Source organism: Patella vulgata, chromosome 4, assembly GCF_932274485.2.
Source record: "Patella vulgata chromosome 4, xgPatVulg1.2, whole genome shotgun sequence".
NCBI classification, from domain to species: domain Eukaryota; kingdom Metazoa; phylum Mollusca; class Gastropoda; family Patellidae; genus Patella; species Patella vulgata.
In genome coordinates this window covers 23,112,458-23,128,921 of record NC_065882.2, presented here as the reverse complement: position 1 = coordinate 23,128,921, position 16,464 = coordinate 23,112,458, and the positions used below count along the sequence as shown (strand labels likewise).

The 16,464-nt window shown below is 33.9% G+C and overlaps 2 protein-coding genes across 3 annotated transcripts; one reads left to right on the top strand and one right to left on the bottom strand.

Moving 5' to 3' along the window:
- Window positions 1-436: 436 nt before the first annotated feature.
- Window positions 437-3,770, top strand: LOC126817599 (sterile alpha motif domain-containing protein 15). Its single transcript, XM_050544670.2, has 4 exons — window positions 437-592; window positions 1,770-1,868; window positions 2,615-2,702; window positions 3,214-3,770. Exons 1-4 carry the CDS (start codon window positions 467-469, stop codon window positions 3,369-3,371), a joined length of 471 nt encoding a protein of 156 aa, XP_050400627.1. The 5' UTR covers window positions 437-466; the 3' UTR covers window positions 3,372-3,770.
- A 445-nt stretch (window positions 3,771-4,215) lies between these two features.
- Window positions 4,216-16,034, bottom strand: LOC126817598 (translation initiation factor eIF-2B subunit gamma). 2 transcript variants are annotated; one of them, XM_050544669.2, is made up of 12 exons: window positions 15,816-16,034; window positions 14,601-14,771; window positions 14,083-14,237; window positions 13,508-13,673; window positions 10,504-10,609; window positions 9,609-9,698; window positions 8,391-8,524; window positions 7,664-7,857; window positions 6,750-6,833; window positions 6,171-6,319; window positions 4,934-5,037; window positions 4,216-4,432 (listed from the first exon to the last, which is right to left on the bottom strand). In XM_050544669.2, exons 2-12 carry the CDS (start codon window positions 14,746-14,748, stop codon window positions 4,380-4,382), a joined length of 1,383 nt encoding a protein of 460 aa, XP_050400626.1. In that variant the 5' UTR covers window positions 14,749-14,771; window positions 15,816-16,034; the 3' UTR covers window positions 4,216-4,379. The 2 variants fall into 2 exon arrangements, with proteins under 2 accessions (XP_050400626.1, XP_050400625.1); XM_050544668.2 differs by having other exon boundaries at window positions 14,601-14,782; window positions 15,816-16,032.
- Between the last annotated feature and the right edge of the window lie 430 nt (window positions 16,035-16,464).

Genomic DNA, 16,464 nt, shown 5'->3' with positions numbered 1-16,464 from the left:
GCCGCCACTGCATATATGTTAGTCCCGAAATGACCTAGTTTGTGTCGAGTAGACATTAAACCCCATTTCTCTCTCTCTCTCTCTCAAAATCTTCAGTGATGGTCAACTTCTATTTCATTTCTCGAACTGATCTGAAATAAAATAAAACCTTGGCGGGGAAAATCAAATAATGGGTAACTTGGATTTCGTTTCGTTAAAAAATACCTAAATTAGGTATGTTTTTGGGAGAGGGCAATGAATTAATTACTAGTGAGGAAAGCGCGGTCTAGTTATGTCTACTGTCGTTCAAGATAATAATAAAAAAGGTAAATATTAGTTAAGGTATTAAAAATGTGCCTTGGTGTGTCTTTAACATTAGTTTATAACCATATTACACAATCCGTATTTTAACTAATAAATACTCCCAAGTCACATGACTTGTGCGGTGTATAAAATCACGTGTTACTGCTTAGAAACTGTAAACAACATGACTTCTTCAGCGAGTTCACACGTATTCGAAGACTTGAGAGATGAAAGGGTCCCGCCAGCTCTATATTGGACAGGTGAACAGGTTTCTGCATGGATAGAAGAATTGGGATTTCCACAATATAAGGTATAATAATATATTAAATATGGGTGTATAATAAATGCATATCGTCATCGTGCTGTATTTAAAGAACAGCACCTTGTCGTTCGGAAGGGACAAAAAAAAAACGAGGTCACGTGTAGCCTACACATTGGCAAGTACATAAAAGCACCCTTGATGGTCGGAATTCAATTGTTGTCTGACCCAATTACTATTTTCATTGAACATACATATATACTTATAGTATTTTATTTGTTGATTTGCGCCGACCCAAAACAATGGAGAAATGAAATCCAGTGGTTTACTTACTACCTCAAGGTTCATTTATCAAATGCATCTTAAAAACTAAAATTATTAAGCCACTGGCACTGTACATTTAATTCCAAAGTCCTTGAGACTAACATTTAGCTTCCAAGACAATGATAACCTACAGTACTATAAAAAATAAAAAAATAATTTAAGGGTGGCAGCAGTTTTCAATAATAGGCCTACATGAAACAGCCACAGGTTTACATGGTTAGGGGTAGTAAGGACACCAGATGGGAGAGAGTATATATATTTTAATAGGTGGGAAGAAAACTGTAATTGTGTTTAACCATTGCATAGGCTACTGGTACATAGTCAATCTGTTTCACAGAGAATTATGAGTCTTCTCTAATATCTCTGTAAAAGATGACTGCCTTTAACATGGGCTGTCACAGGACGCGACGTCAATCATTGGCTGAATGGCGCGTGCATTGTTTACATAAGACGTTACTGCTTCGGTCAGAATGCTGCCTTTTAGTCATTTTAATACCCATTTACACTAAATAGGAAATAATTTTTACCTACAAATACGTCAAACGTCTTTATTTATTTTTATAATACATCAAAAAAATGTTTTAGAATTTAATTTGTCAGTGGAAAAAAGTTAATATTTGAGACTCATTAAGTCGCGTTGATGTCATCCTTATCGGTGATTGTAGCGTCCTAGCGAATATTCACTGCGGATCAGTGTGGTACATTGTAAGCTATATATATATATATATGCTTCTGGGAACTGTATGGGTTGAAATTTGAAATAGGCTTCAAAAATTCTAGATGATTTGTAAAATTAAGTCTTTGTTCCAGTGCAAGAACAGGATCCCATGAGTTTATATATTTGCCTGCATTAATTATTGATTTTCATCAATAATAAAATATTTGGAATCTTTTTGTATTGCAGCCATGTTTTACAACAAATTGTATAGATGGACGCCGACTAATAACATTACAAGCCTCTAGATTACCTGAAATAGGTATTACAGACTTTAAACATATTATGGTATGATTATTTACTCTACCTTATCTTTGTCAAGTAGCTAAGGAGGAAGCCTAGATTGAATTCTTATGTTTTAGAATTATAAATTTCAAACACATGATTGACATGTCAGAGAGTTATTTTTTAAATGAGTTCATAATAGATTTTTGACAACTTTCTGTGTGGAATTTGTAGAGTTAGCACAGGTGACTGGTTGATATTGGGGTCTGTTGGTTTTAGTGGATAGTTTACCACATTCTATATTTGAACAATAAATAGATGAACAGTGTCAGATACTTGAAACAAGTTTTTTTTATGCAGCCTGTTGAGGCACCCACCCTCCTCAAAGCATGAACAAAATTAAACATAGCCATATTTCAGCTGGAGGGATGCCATATTGAAAGATCTTGTCATCAACACATTATTTGATCCAGAAAAGCTAAGAACAAAGGAGCCACTTAATATATTTTAAAGTTGTTTAGAGTAAAGTTATTAGTGGTTATCTATTGCTAGAATATAAAAACACAAGAGTATTAAATTTAGGAGAACACTGCATGTTGGAATAATTGTATTGACTGACTTGATACCAGAGTGTTATAATCTATGTTACTGCAGAACAGGTTGTTGCTTTTTATTTGTTTTGTGCTTGTTTTCACTGTAGTTTGGTGTTGATTTTCACAGTTTGTCATTGCTTGACCTTGTTTTTTTATTACTCCTTCAACTCCTTGTTTGTATTTTTCTATCAGATTAATCACATATTATAATTTCAGACTATATCGAATAGTGTAAGAGAATTATTAGAATTAGAGGAACCTTTTTGGAACAGAAGTATTTCTCTCCCTCCACGTAATGAAATAGGTAAGATCTACCATTACTTTTATGGCTATGTTTTAAAAAAAAATATTACTCCTCTACTAAAATTTGATTTGGAAAAACTTTTGCTGATATTTCGGATACAGAATTTAAATTTTATTTAACTGTTTGACTTTCCAGAATATTTGTCTTCAGAAACGGCTTTCTTTAATTTCCTGAACTCGAAGGACAATATTCCTTTTTCTGAAAATTAATGATACAGAGTATATAATAACTTCAATATTGGGAACTTACGGCCAATCTCACTTACGAGTTATGACTATAACTTCAGCAAATTTAGACATGGTTAACATCAGGCACGGACACAGTCTGAAATTTTGAGGGCTAAGGGTCAATCCCACATGACAACTGAAAATTTGTATTTCCTTTAAAAATATTATATACAGAGCTTCAAATAATTGCAAAGAAAGGACCAGTATAAAGGTTTGCAAAAACTTTCCCCCCAAATCAATTAGTTTTATTCATTGACTCCTTTAAACTGTTCATTTTATTTCAGGAATGTATTTAGAAAAGAAAAGCGTTCGTGGAAAAATAATAGACAATATGAGTTTTCAGAAATTTTTGTTAACAGTACAAAGCAGAGATCCAAAATGGCAGCCACCATTATCAAACCAGTGTGCAATAATAGCACACAATGTTCCTGCTATCAAGTGATGTTTATATTTTAGGTTTTTAAAGTAAAATTATCTGTAGTGTACGGAACCATCATAATTTGATACCATCTTTTGTTTATGTCATATACGTATACAATTTTTACTGTTTTTGTATAAATACAATATTTACTGCTTTTGTATATATACAATATTTACTGCTTTTGTATATATATAATATTTACTGCTTTTGTATAAATATAATATATTAAAATAGATATTATATAATTAGTACAAATTGTACAATCCTGTAAATGATTTGTTTGAATCCAGTCTTGTTTAAGAGGGAATAAAAGCTCACACCACTGCAAAGGTATTACATGCTCCTTCTGGGAATGTAAATGAAGCAAGTAGAAGCTCTGATTAGAATTTGGATGTTTCATTCTCCTTCCGAGGTCCATTTTATCAATCAGCAAATTTACAGAAATGTTTATCATCGTCATAGGACATAATTGACTAAGTATAGACAATGAATAACCGTGATGCCATTCATTTGTTAACATTCCTTTTAGTTTTTAAAATATTGGACGTGAAAGATGAGAGTTGTCAATTTTAGCCAAAATGCACGATTGTGTTACATTTTGTAATTCGCTTTTAAGTAACCCCACTGTCGTATCCTTGACCTTTCGTTAATAATAGTGAACTGATGTCAGCTAATTACAGCACTAATTACAAGATATTTGTTACAAGATTGATTGTCTATATGTATGTGCTTCTGTAGAAGGTTTTCCATTCCTCAGAATTAACTCGGGTTAACTCAAATATATTGCCCCGTTTACCCGCATTAATAACAAAAACTTCAAGTTGATGCAAGACTAAGTTGTATGGCTCAACCACAAAATCACAAGTGATTCTTTTTCCCCAGTTGTGAAAAACAGGGCAAATTTTTAATGATTTTTTTTTTTGCATTAAGACAAGATCAAGAGTAGATAAATTACTGAGTTCTGAAGAAAAATATAAGTATCAATTAAGTTGAATCTCAGATAGGGTATAAATTATAATAACAGGTTCCTCAGATCTCCATCATTTTTTCAACATCTATTATAGCCTCATTTGTAAATTTACCTGAAAGTAGAAAATATTTTTATTTCAACATGATTGATTAATGTTGACTTAATACCTTAGGTTTTTTTTTGGTTTTTTTTTTTGATAACCTGGTTTTATATACAATTTCTAATGAATAAAGGGACATAAAATACTTTTCTTTATTTCAATCAAATCTGTTTTTATACACAATTTCTAATGAATTTAAAAGAACATAATACTGTTCTTTATTTCAATAAAACACGGGTATACTTCTCAATTTATGAAATTCGATAAAGTAAACCATTTCAATAGTTCCCCCCCCCCCATACACACAGTATTATATAGAAAGGTTTTAATCACAATGCTTGAATATTTTATAAGTGTGCAGCATTGGACTCAAGTGTGTAAACCTTACTAAATAAACACCTCTCGGTCGAACACCCAACTATTTTTCCAGATCATTATGATTTTGGGCTGAAAAAGCTTAAAACCTGAATAGTTACGTGTTGTGGATCGTCTAGAAAAGAACTTAAGTCTTACCCATGGCTATTATTTGTTGTCGATGTCCTACTATACAATCCTTTAATTCACACTTTTCAGACAACTGTGCTTGAGAACAAATTATACTCCCTTGAATATTACAACTGTTAAATGAAACACATACATATTTAATTTAAATTGCATATATTACATTCTCTTATTGTCATTTGAGTGATATGTTCAAAACAAGCCTGCACCACATATAATTTTTACCAACCCAGGAAATTATCTGTTGTTTATATTTTGTTCTTTGGGTTAAATTTTAAATAGCTGAATGTGTATACAAATTATCATATAGCTTAATGTGTATACAGATTATCATGAAGACATCTGAAACAGTTAAAGAGATGTTCATAATAATAAGTGTATCCGGAATAATAATGGTATACCAAAAACTAAGTCAAAAGTTTCATCAAGATATCTTGAATGGTTTATGAGATATGCTCTGTAAACAAAATTGCAGTGCTGGAATTAACAGCCAGATGTCGTAACCTGGTTATAGGTTACCACCAAATACATGTACATTATGGTAACCTCACAGGTCGCCTAAAAATGATTTGTGGTAACCCATCAGGTTTTCTGCTATGTATTGTATTACTAGCAGGATACCCGGCTTTCCCTGGGCCCAAATTCGATGGTCTAAAACAAATCACAGGGTCATGCTGGTTAATTTGATACCACATATGAAAATGAGTTAATTCTTTCGCCCATGCATGTAGACCATTAGATTTTACATGTTGCTCTTGTCTGTGTAATGTAGTTAATTCTATTGACAAACGCAAGCAACGAGTCAAAACTTTGACCCATCACATTGCATAATGTTCCTTCGTGTCATATTTCTGCGTAGTACATACTACATATCTTGCAGATAAGTTTTGACAGTTTATTGTCGTCAACCTCCTACCAGAAATCATCCTTGAAGTCCCACAACAGAAAAGTCTTCAACGGAACTGTCTTGTGGTTTCGTGGTGGGGGCTGCCATTTGTAAACGAACAAAATGTAGTCTCATGTGATCGACATACCCCTTATATTTACTGGGGATATCTCTCCCACCGTCTGCCTTGTCATATACGAAAATTACGCATGGAATGAAGGGTCGTTTGCCCGTTTTATAAGCATGGCGACCTCCCGGTAACCCAAATGACCGTTCGCCACTTTATTCAATATTCCTTTAACTTCTTTTGATGTGTGAAGTAGGGTAGTCCAAGCATTTCAATTCTTAAAGTTCATATCTTACCTCTCTGCTATATGAATGTTATCCATTATTACTGAACCAGTTATTTTAACTTTATCCCCTATAATACAATTACGTCCAATCACAGATCGTTTTATAGAAACTTTCTCACCCACAGTAACATCTTCACCTACTAAACAATCTTGTCCTATCTGTAATTGATATTTATATAAATAGTTTTAAAGATAACCCAACCCATTCTCAACAAATCACCATATTACATTTTGAAAGCACCCTAGTTCTCTCGGTCCTAATTATTGTGCCATGTCCCTTTAAAAGTTTCTTTTCAAGCTTGCTTAAACCTCGATCAGGATAATAGGAACCAGATTCCAAGAGAAAAAACTACTCTTGGTTTCTCATTTTTTATTTGCACCTGGCTCCAAGGAGAAGTTTACGTTCATGCTTATATATTGGTTGAAACAGAAACCAGACTCAAGGAAAATCTAACCAATCATACAGAAACACCATTTTTCTTTATTACATGTAGTAGTAGTTAGCTGACAATACTAGTTACCAATGATTCAGTAATATGCTGGCAGCCAAAATGCTCCCTTGCTCAAATTAAACTTAAAATTAACAAACCTGTGACTTTTCTTTAACTACTGCTGTAGGATGTATTAATTTAAATTCTTTATGTGGAGATAATGTACTTAATAACCGAGGTACCTGAAAAAAATAATTACAGGCAATATGACAATCATTTCCCTACTAATTTTAACAAGATAAAATAATATATAGCAATTTCACAAGTTTGAGGTGTTTAAATAGGGAGAAAATTCCAATCTATGATTGAAAAAGTTTGAATTACAGGGTTCTTTTTCATGACCAAATGAACAATGCCTGTCAAGAGAGAGAAGGAGAAATGGGGATTAACGTCCACTCGACACAAACTAGGTAATTTCGGGACTAACATATGGTTTAATTTTATTTCAATGATGCGCATAGTTGTCTTTAGCAGTGGGAGAAAACCAGAGGACCCAAAGAAAACCCATGAATTTGGACAGACGACCCTACTCCTTGTCACGTACAGCCGGGGAATCGAAACGACGCCAGACCTTATGATACAGCGCGCACATGCTAACCATTCGGCCATCCAACCCCCCGAACAATCCCTGTAAAGAACTGAAGTTGACTAGAAATGAAATGAAATGGGGTTAAACGTCCTACTGTTCTGCTCCGAACTGGGCTAATAAAGACGGGCATAACCCATACAGTGTGCTATGCGGGAAATTTTGCCCGGACAGCGACACTACAGCCTACTCTTATATCGAATTCCAACTGTCAAGGGATCTTTTACGTGCACGCCAAAGTGTACATGGAACCTCGGTTTTCCATCCCATCCGAACGACTAGAAAGCTGTCCTTGTCAGACCCTCCGTCCTGCATCACTGACAAGGGGGGACCACGCCGTAAGAAGTTGACTAGAAATGCAACAAGAAGTGTTTATAGGTGAATAATAGTTATTGATATCTTAAATCAAAGTACAAATCATCTTACTTGTCTGTTGGCTTCACAATAAGAGCTTAACGTATTTGCACGAATACAGAATCCCTCTTCCTGTATGTGAGCATAACAACGAATACTTTCACCATGGAAACAATCAGCCATATCACCATCATGATCAATCCACGTGGAGAGATCAATAATTTGAGAAGAGTAACTGTCATTATTTACTGTAAAGTCATGGATACCTAGAATAAACAAAATACTTCACCACTGTTCATCCATTATATAACAATTTAACATTTGAGTTTTACAGGGGTTATTGTAGGCCTGTTTTGATACCAGTCCATAACCAGAAAAAAGATGATTATTTTTCTTTATATTTTGCTAAACTTCAAACTGTTTCACAAAGAGTTCACCAGACTGCAGGGAATGTTTTGTCATGTCATAAAGAGTTTCTAGTCAAATTCCATTTTCAGCAAAATATCTTAGAAAACCACATAGATCCAACAAGACAATGTTACTGATCATGCAGATGTATTAATTATTGTTTTATAAATGTGCATTTTTAAGAGTCAACCCAAATGTTTGCATTTCAGTAGATGTAAATCTGTCTGGTGACCTGGAAATGACTATCTCTGTGTCATTTCATGGTCAATTAGGAAAACGAATAGTCCAGAAATATTTTTCGGCAGTATAATGGAAGGAATGGTAGAAAATGCAAATTAATAATCAAAGAATTACAGCTTTAAATATGTATAAATATAAATTGTTTATTTACTAGCTTTGGTATCTTGCTGTGATGCTAAACTTGCAGGAGTATTTCCTGGAATTTCTGATTCTTGAGCTTTAGGTCTACAAAACTGTCTTCTGACTAAATGTGGTATTAATTCTCCTTTAATAGTATACATTCTTCTGTACAAATAAGTATAATATTACAACAGATTAATCCACAACGTCTAGAAATAAGTCCTTCATATCTGTATATAAATTGGTATCAAATGCTTTTGCAGAGGGAAGGCACAGTGGCTCAGTAAGTAAGACGTTGGCTCGCTAATCTGGCGGTCCCGTGTTCGATCCCTGCTTTGCCGAGATAGTCCATTAGGATTTTTCGGCATGGTTACCCCATGTCAGTGGTGCAGGACGGACAGAGAGCCTGGCAAGGGACAATGTATAGTCGTTTGGATGGGACGACTAACCTAGGTCCCATGTACACATTGGCATGCACGTAGGCCGTATTGACGCCGTTTTGGCAAAATTTCCCACATAGCACACTGCATGGCATATGCACGTCTTTATTAGCCCAGTCAGAGCAGAACAGTAGGAAGTTAAACCCCATTTCATTTAATTTGTTTTTGCAGACATGATTTTAGCTGTTGGAAAGATAAACTGGAAAAAAATCTTGGGGGCAGCACCAGTGTGTTATGGGGGCCAGCTGCAAATGGCAATTTTAAGATTTTAAAGTAATTTACTACAAATTTTGGCTTAACTTAAATTTAATTTATATCTCTACCATCTATGGAATACTTACTGTCGACCATATCTATTGCGCGAAAGAACTGTCCAGAGAATATTATGTACCATCATAGATGTGGTACCATAGAGAAACTCTATGTTACGTACACATTGACAGGCAATCTTGTTAGCAAAAAGCAGGAAAAAATCATGTCTGATTTTGTCAGTTCTGATAACAGTTTGGGTGAGAATAGAATTGTGAAGTAATCTAACATTTCACCAATCTTGATTGGTAGAGACATCAATATATTCAGTTGCCATATGGGGTAAAATTCTCATGTCTACTCAATAACTTTCACTATATTGGGAAAATTCAATATTGGAACATTCAATTGACATCCCCTTTCCAGAACTAGAACTACATCATTTATTGTTTCATTGCTTGATAATGACTAGAGAAGCCTAGTTGAACCGTTGATCAGTAATAAGCAGAATTGTATTCCACAGAACTGTGACCTGTATATTACATTATATATGTACTTACTGATTTTCTGCTAAAAAGTCTACAACCCATTTTTTTAATAAATATAAATGACAGTCTGTTAGTTTAGATCTAATATTAATATAAGGATGTCTGAAAAATAAAAACAATTAAAATACAGATGTGACGTCGTCATCCTTTGATGTTGGCGTACAATTATTTCAAATAATGGTACGGCCAATGTGCCAAACGTACATTATTTATACTAGTTGCAATTTTGGACCCATGAGACGTATTTTTATTGAAATGCACATGCTGGATAGTGTCTGTATTTTAAGTTGTTTAATGGTCTCATGCAAGATATTGCGTAATATTTTGATATTGCCCTCGTGCTATCACACTTGTACAATATCAAAATATTACTTAATGCCTCCCACTTGACCAATAAACTACACATAAATGCTAATGATAGATCATAGAGAGAGAGAGAAATGGGGTTTAACGTCCACTCGACACAAACTTGGTCATTTCGGGACTAACATACGGTTTAATTTTATTTCAATAATTCGCATGCGCGTAGGGGTCTTTAGCAGTGGGAGGAAACCGGAGGACCCGGAGAAAACCCACGAGGTTGGACAGGCGACCCTACTCCTTGTCACGTATGATAGATCATCATCCCCAAGTCAAGGTAATACAGTTCAAGAAAAATAAGTACATATGTCAATCACAGACAACTAGAGCTTAGAGTCTGATGCTTGTGTGTCCTTACCTATTTAAATTATCCAATGATATTGTTGGTTTTATCATGCCATAAAAGGCCCTCAAATTTTAAACAAATACAGCCACCGGAAATTGCTAAATTAATTTAAACTATTGATGAAAACTAGGCTGTGATTGGTCGAAAATATCACAGTGTCTCATATTTGTCTGCAAATTGAAACTGATTTGCAAATAATACCTTTTTAATGTTGATTTACTAAATGATATTGTTTCTTCTAAATCCACTTCAGATGTCAAAAATAACACTCTTTTTCCTTTTTCATCAAAACCTATAAAATCTCTTTCTGAAAAGTAATAAACAATCTTATTATATCTGTCTTCTAATTTTGAATGAGATGTAATTTAATAGAACATACATAAGAAAAAGAAGCCATATTAAAAACCTAAACAAACCACAAAATATAAATCAAGAACTTTCAAACATCACTGTATATCTGCAATCAAATTGTTGGCAATATTCAATTCTTGTGTCTTTTAATACGATACTTTAGTTACCCAGTGATTCTCAACCTGTGTGCCGCAGAATGTTGAACGGCACATTAAGAAAATGTGAAAAACCACATGATCCCAATTGAGCATTCACTGGTGTCTACTAATAAGTTCATAGCTGTGGTTCGAGTCATTCTATGTGTCAATGTCTACATTTGTGTGCCGTCTGACTTGCCATCTTTTTATTTTGCAAAATTCAAATATTTTTCATATATGTTTACCCAGGTGTGCCACTATTTTTTCATGTGTTCCAAGGTGTGCCGTTGGCAAAAAAAGGTTGAGAATCACTGCTTTAACCCATTCCCCACACAAGTCTCACTATCCAGCATTCGATACTGCCGTCAACTCACGCACTACACCAGTTTACACAGTGGTCAATGTTCAACATTTGTCAGAAAATGAGTTTTAGTAAATTTTAGGGGAAATGTCATCAATTACTACTCCTCAAAAAAAACCACCCCAAAACAGCCAAATTTGCATGTTTCATTTGTAAATGTACATGTATTAGGCCTTACGATCACATTATTATTATTGTTCAATTTATATAGCACATCATTACAACAAAACAGTTCTAAAACATTTTTGAAATAAATATGTTTTCAAAATCTGGTAAACAGATCCATGTGTATATATTTACGACCCTTTAACCCTGTAATCTTTCTCAAAAGAGTACTCTGTATATTTGTAAATACTATTACTTTATTATTTTACGATAAGTATGACCCCATTTCTATTTTATTATAGTAATACAAAGAAATATATTATCATTTATTTGGTTTCCATTGTATTGTTTATCATTGTCTACCGATACCAAGATTAAGTGTAGTGAATTGAGCTGTTAGCAGAGGTTAGTGTGGACTGCAAGAGAAGACAACTCTGTTTGGGAGATTGACTTAAACCCTGTATTTTACTGGGGAAAATATTGTGAGTTAAAATTAATGTAGCATGTAAAGTCTGTTGCAGGAAAATGACCTTTACTGGGATGTAAAATAATGTCAGTATGTTCTGTCTCCTAAAACGACAAATAAAATGTAAAACATACAGCTACTCACGAGATATATATGTTTATTAAAGGAATAATTAGGTCACACTTCCTACAGAGTTAAAAATACACACCTTATATTGAGAACTAAATTATTTGTTGCATGATTAATTAGTAAAGCATGACAGTCCTTGAAATTAGGATTTTTCTGCTACAGCACCAAAAATCTGAAAATGCCATTAGCTAAAATGAGCTGGCAAGGCACCACTGCAGTTCTTCATATTTAATACAAATTGTTGCAATTGTCCATGGAACGTGCAAATTTTTTATATATATTCGTAGATAGACAATTCAGTGTCAATTTATCTGGTTCTAATTATGTTTTGTCGTACTGTCATATGTATTAAATTTACACAGTGTTTTGTTGGAGTATTATATCAAGTTATCGAAATTTGTTGAACTTTTCCCCTTCGATCTTTTAGTTATTCATGTTCCCAACAGGTACGAATATTTGACAAGCATAACTAAAATTGCTTCATAAATTTTTTCACCTTCAATAATAAGGACACTATCTTAAAATGTGAGTATGAAATACTAAATTATAACGGTAACCACTATTTAAAACTAAATCTCGCATATGGTGCAATAACGTTCTGACAACCATGTCAACTGGCGGGTTTCGATTCCCGGTTGTACTAACAAGGAGTAGGGTCGCCTGTCCAACTTCGTGGTTTTCTCCTGGTCCTCCGGTTTCCTCCCACTGCTAAGGACCCCTACGGGCAAGCGAATTATTGAAATAAAATTAAACCATGTGTTAGTCCCGAAATGACCTAGTTTGTGTCGAGTGGACGTTAAACCCCATGTCTCTCTCTCTCTCTCTCTGACAACCATAACTAAAACTGCTTGATAATTTTTTTCACGGCTGTACCATAGCCTTCATTAATAAGGACATGCGTATAAAATACTAAATTATAACAGTAACCACTACTTAAAACTAAATCTTGCATTGCTGAATTATTGACCCAATTCCAACCATCTCTCAACGACTGCATGATAATTGATATTGAACGGTTATGACCTATGCATTTCAAGTGTCATCTTTACTATCTATATAAAAGGAATACATTTTTGTGTAGAAAACCATTTGGTATGTCATTTTTATTACATGAACACTTGATACGTGTACAATACAGTGGCACAAGTTATTTTTATTTTGCTGTAGCAGTCCGTGTTTGCTTTGCCTTTAATCACAATTTTGCCGTATGCCATGGTTGATTTCGAGCACTGGCCTTATGATTGAGATTATGATTTATTATTAATTGTTTATTACAATATAAATCTCTAACTTTGTTGGCACCGGTAGAGTGGTCTTTGTCAATATCATGTGATAAAATCCTGCCTTTTCTATAAATAGAGTTGAAAATACAACCATCTATTACAGCCTCTATATGAGCGTTCAGTCTTGTATTATGTCTAAACATAGTCACACACCTGGCAACTAAAATAAGAGGATTAAGTGCCAAGCGAGAGAGAATGATTTGTTCACAACATGAATAATATTTTAAAGGTATATTTGCCGAGTCCTTTTGAACAGATATCGGCTAGGCAAGTGTCGGCAACATGGACGTGTATCGGCCGATAACAATTTCTACCAATAGGCCACTTATCGTCCAATTACTGATAATCGGAACATCACTAATTTTAATCTCACCTGTTTTTTTCTTTGATTTAACGCCAGGAGCTGGAATATCTGTGTATTGATCAGGTAATGGTGATAACAACATTGTAACAGATGAATCATAAGCTTGATGTAAATTAGCTATCTGATGTAAACTAATATCAGATATTAAATCACAACCAACTACCAATATATCTGTCTGAAATATATATTATACATATTGAAACCACAAGTTTTACAAATGTATATAATAATTTCTTGTATATAAGTCACAAGAGTTCTATCACATACATAACACCATTATTGTCCTTTAACAACACCACAAAATACATTTCAATTTATAATCAAAACATTTTGAAAATTGACAGAATACTTTCTTATGCCATGATAAGCTATCTCAGAGTTTTAAAAGATTTCATGATCTGACGATAACTTTTGTGTGTGTTCACAAGAAAGGTTTGATGAGTGACAGACATAGGCGACTACAAGAACGGTCTGAAAAATTTGATGGATTTGTGGACAGTGAATACAGGTGACAACAATATATGTCTTTATTAAATGAGGGATGTTAAAATAACTAATACAAAAGATGCTGTCTACTTTACTACCTTTATTTTATCTTTAATATAGCGCAATGATTCTGCTGTACCCCAATCTTCATTATCTGGTATACCAACAATATCTAATTTCATTTTAATACCACGACAAACAAGAGACTTCTGTATATCTGTTACTGATGATTCTAACGCTATTACTATAACCTCTGTAAGATAAACACATATTGTGTTAGATTAATGATTTGGACGTGTGATACATCAACTGCATGCTGATCTTCATCTAAGAAGGTAAATGGCTACTCGGTCACAGTTCGGTTGCACAGATGAACCAGTTCAAAAAATTACTAACCGATATTCGTTTTCATATCATATTATCTGACCCTTGAGCCCAGGAATTTTACCTACAACATTGTTTTCTTTCACTAAAGACCACATACATACTTCATATAGCACTTGGCATTTGCAATAAATTTGGCTATAAAAATTGAGACAGTCATGACAGATACGGCCAAGTTCGTGTTAATTCTTAGATGTATGGAGAACGGTACTATAAAATGTGTAACATATACCTTCAAATCCAGCTCTTTCAAGCATATTAACTGGATACCATATTAAAGGATGATTACCAACAGGTAACATAGCTTTTGGACATTTTGCTGTTAAATCTGTCATACGGGAACCTCTCCCTCCAGCCATGATAACAGCTTGAAACTCCATCTTTGATTTTAATCTTTAAAGTCCTTTAACAAAACTATTTAAAAATTAGTTAAAAATGAGCTGCATAGTACTTAGAAATGGTTCCACTACTGATGTCTTCTGTCTTACTCCAGCCACAGTAGTGGGTCCTTCTAAGCAGTTCTTTTGAGCAAGTTTTTTTAATCAAATGACTACAAAAACATTACTGGCCTATAGCTCCCTTAATTTCCAAATATAAACTGCCCCAAACTGTACAAATAGATTCAAACGCACAATTGTCAACATATATCATTACAGTTTGTAATGAAATAAGTAATTCTATCTCAAATAGTCAAGTCTGGACCACTAAAATAGTTACTGAACTAAAATGACTACAAAAATGTTACTGGCCTATAGCTCCCTTAATTTCCACATAAACTGACCCCAAACTGTACAAATACATATCATTACAGTTTGTAATGAAATAAGTAATTCTATCACAAATAGTCAAGACTGGACCACTAAAATAGTTACTGAACAGTTTTTCTTAGTGGTAATGAGTTCTACATTTTCGAAGTGATATTTCTAATAATGTACAACAAGCCGCCATAACACCACCCAGGTGAAATCTCGCAAGTTTGGGGTCAGTTTATGTGGAAATTAAGGGAGCTATAGGCCAGTAACGTTTTTTGTAGACATTTGACTAAAAAAAACTTCTCAAAGGAACTGCTTAGAATGATCCACTACTGTGGCTGGAGTAAGAAGGAACACATCAGTAGTGGAACCATTTCTACACACTGAGCCACAGCGGTTCCTAAGCATTAAAGACTTTAGGTACCGTATAATATTTAGTCTCAGTTTAATGTTATTTAAAGGAGATTTTCCATGTTACGAGCGTCTGTAGTAGGACGTTAAACCCCATTTCATTTCATTTATTGAACTTGAAAACAAGTGCCAGGGCAGAACTAATTGATCTATCGGTAATTCAATTGTAATTCCTAACAGATGCTTCACTCAGTAAACATTAATTAATATTATCGGGTGGTACAACCTATGTAGGCCTACATCTCAAAATGAAATATTGGTAAATAATATATAATATAGCATACTTAGGCTACCACTTGAATTATTTTTAACTTCTGACAACTGACATAATATGTTTAAAACCTGAAATTATGTGCGAGAGAAGTAAACTTGCATGTATGACGAAACTGTTAGCCCACATGTGACACCATGTTTCTAAATTCTGGATTGTAAAGTCAAGTTAAAGAAACGAAATTTCAATTATTAACAGTCTTTTTCACAAAATTTCTTGAAGATTACACGAACGTGGAAAGTCGTATAGCGAAAAGTGAGAAGTTAGTTGTACATTTCCAACCCGAATATTGAGAAGCTCAATTTATTATGTTTATGACAAGGGGAGCGCTACGGTATGGAAAGCGGAATGGGTCATAAATGAAACTATGGTTCTTATGCACTAAATAATGCGTTTAAAGGAAACGTATATTAGATAAAGATGCGTCACCACTTTCACCATGCAAATTAGAGTTAATTATTCTATTAATAAATCATATTCAAATAAATATAGACGAGCACGGACCTACAAAAGGTAGAGTATTTTCCGCGAGCTTTCAACAATTAATTATATATATAAAAGGTGCCTCAACGTTAGGCCTATTTGTTACATGTATAGGCTATTTGTTGTATTGTATTAATGTTCGTTTATTTGTTACATGTATATCTGTTGTATGGTATTAA

What these genes read in the sequence shown, in the direction of transcription:
- LOC126817598 (XM_050544669.2), bottom strand. Translation starts at nt 14,748, where the DNA reads ATGGAGTTTCAAGCTGTTATCATGGCTGGAGGGAGAGGTTCCCGTATG. An exon ending in TAAATCAAAGAAAAAAACAG is followed by an intron (nt 10,610 to 13,507) that starts GTGAGATTAAAA and finishes ATTACTTTTCAG; the next exon opens with AAAGAGATTTTATAGGTTTT. An exon ending in AACATTCATATAGCAGAGAG is followed by an intron (nt 5,038 to 6,170) that starts GTAAGATATGAA and finishes TTCATTTAACAG; the next exon opens with TTGTAATATTCAAGGGAGTA.
- LOC126817599 (XM_050544670.2), top strand. Translation starts at nt 467, where the DNA reads ATGACTTCTTCAGCGAGTTCACACGTATTCGAAGACTTGAGAGATGAA. An exon ending in TGGGATTTCCACAATATAAG is followed by an intron (nt 593 to 1,769) that starts GTATAATAATAT and finishes TTTGTATTGCAG; the next exon opens with CCATGTTTTACAACAAATTG. An exon ending in CAGACTTTAAACATATTATG is followed by an intron (nt 1,869 to 2,614) that starts GTATGATTATTT and finishes TTATAATTTCAG; the next exon opens with ACTATATCGAATAGTGTAAG.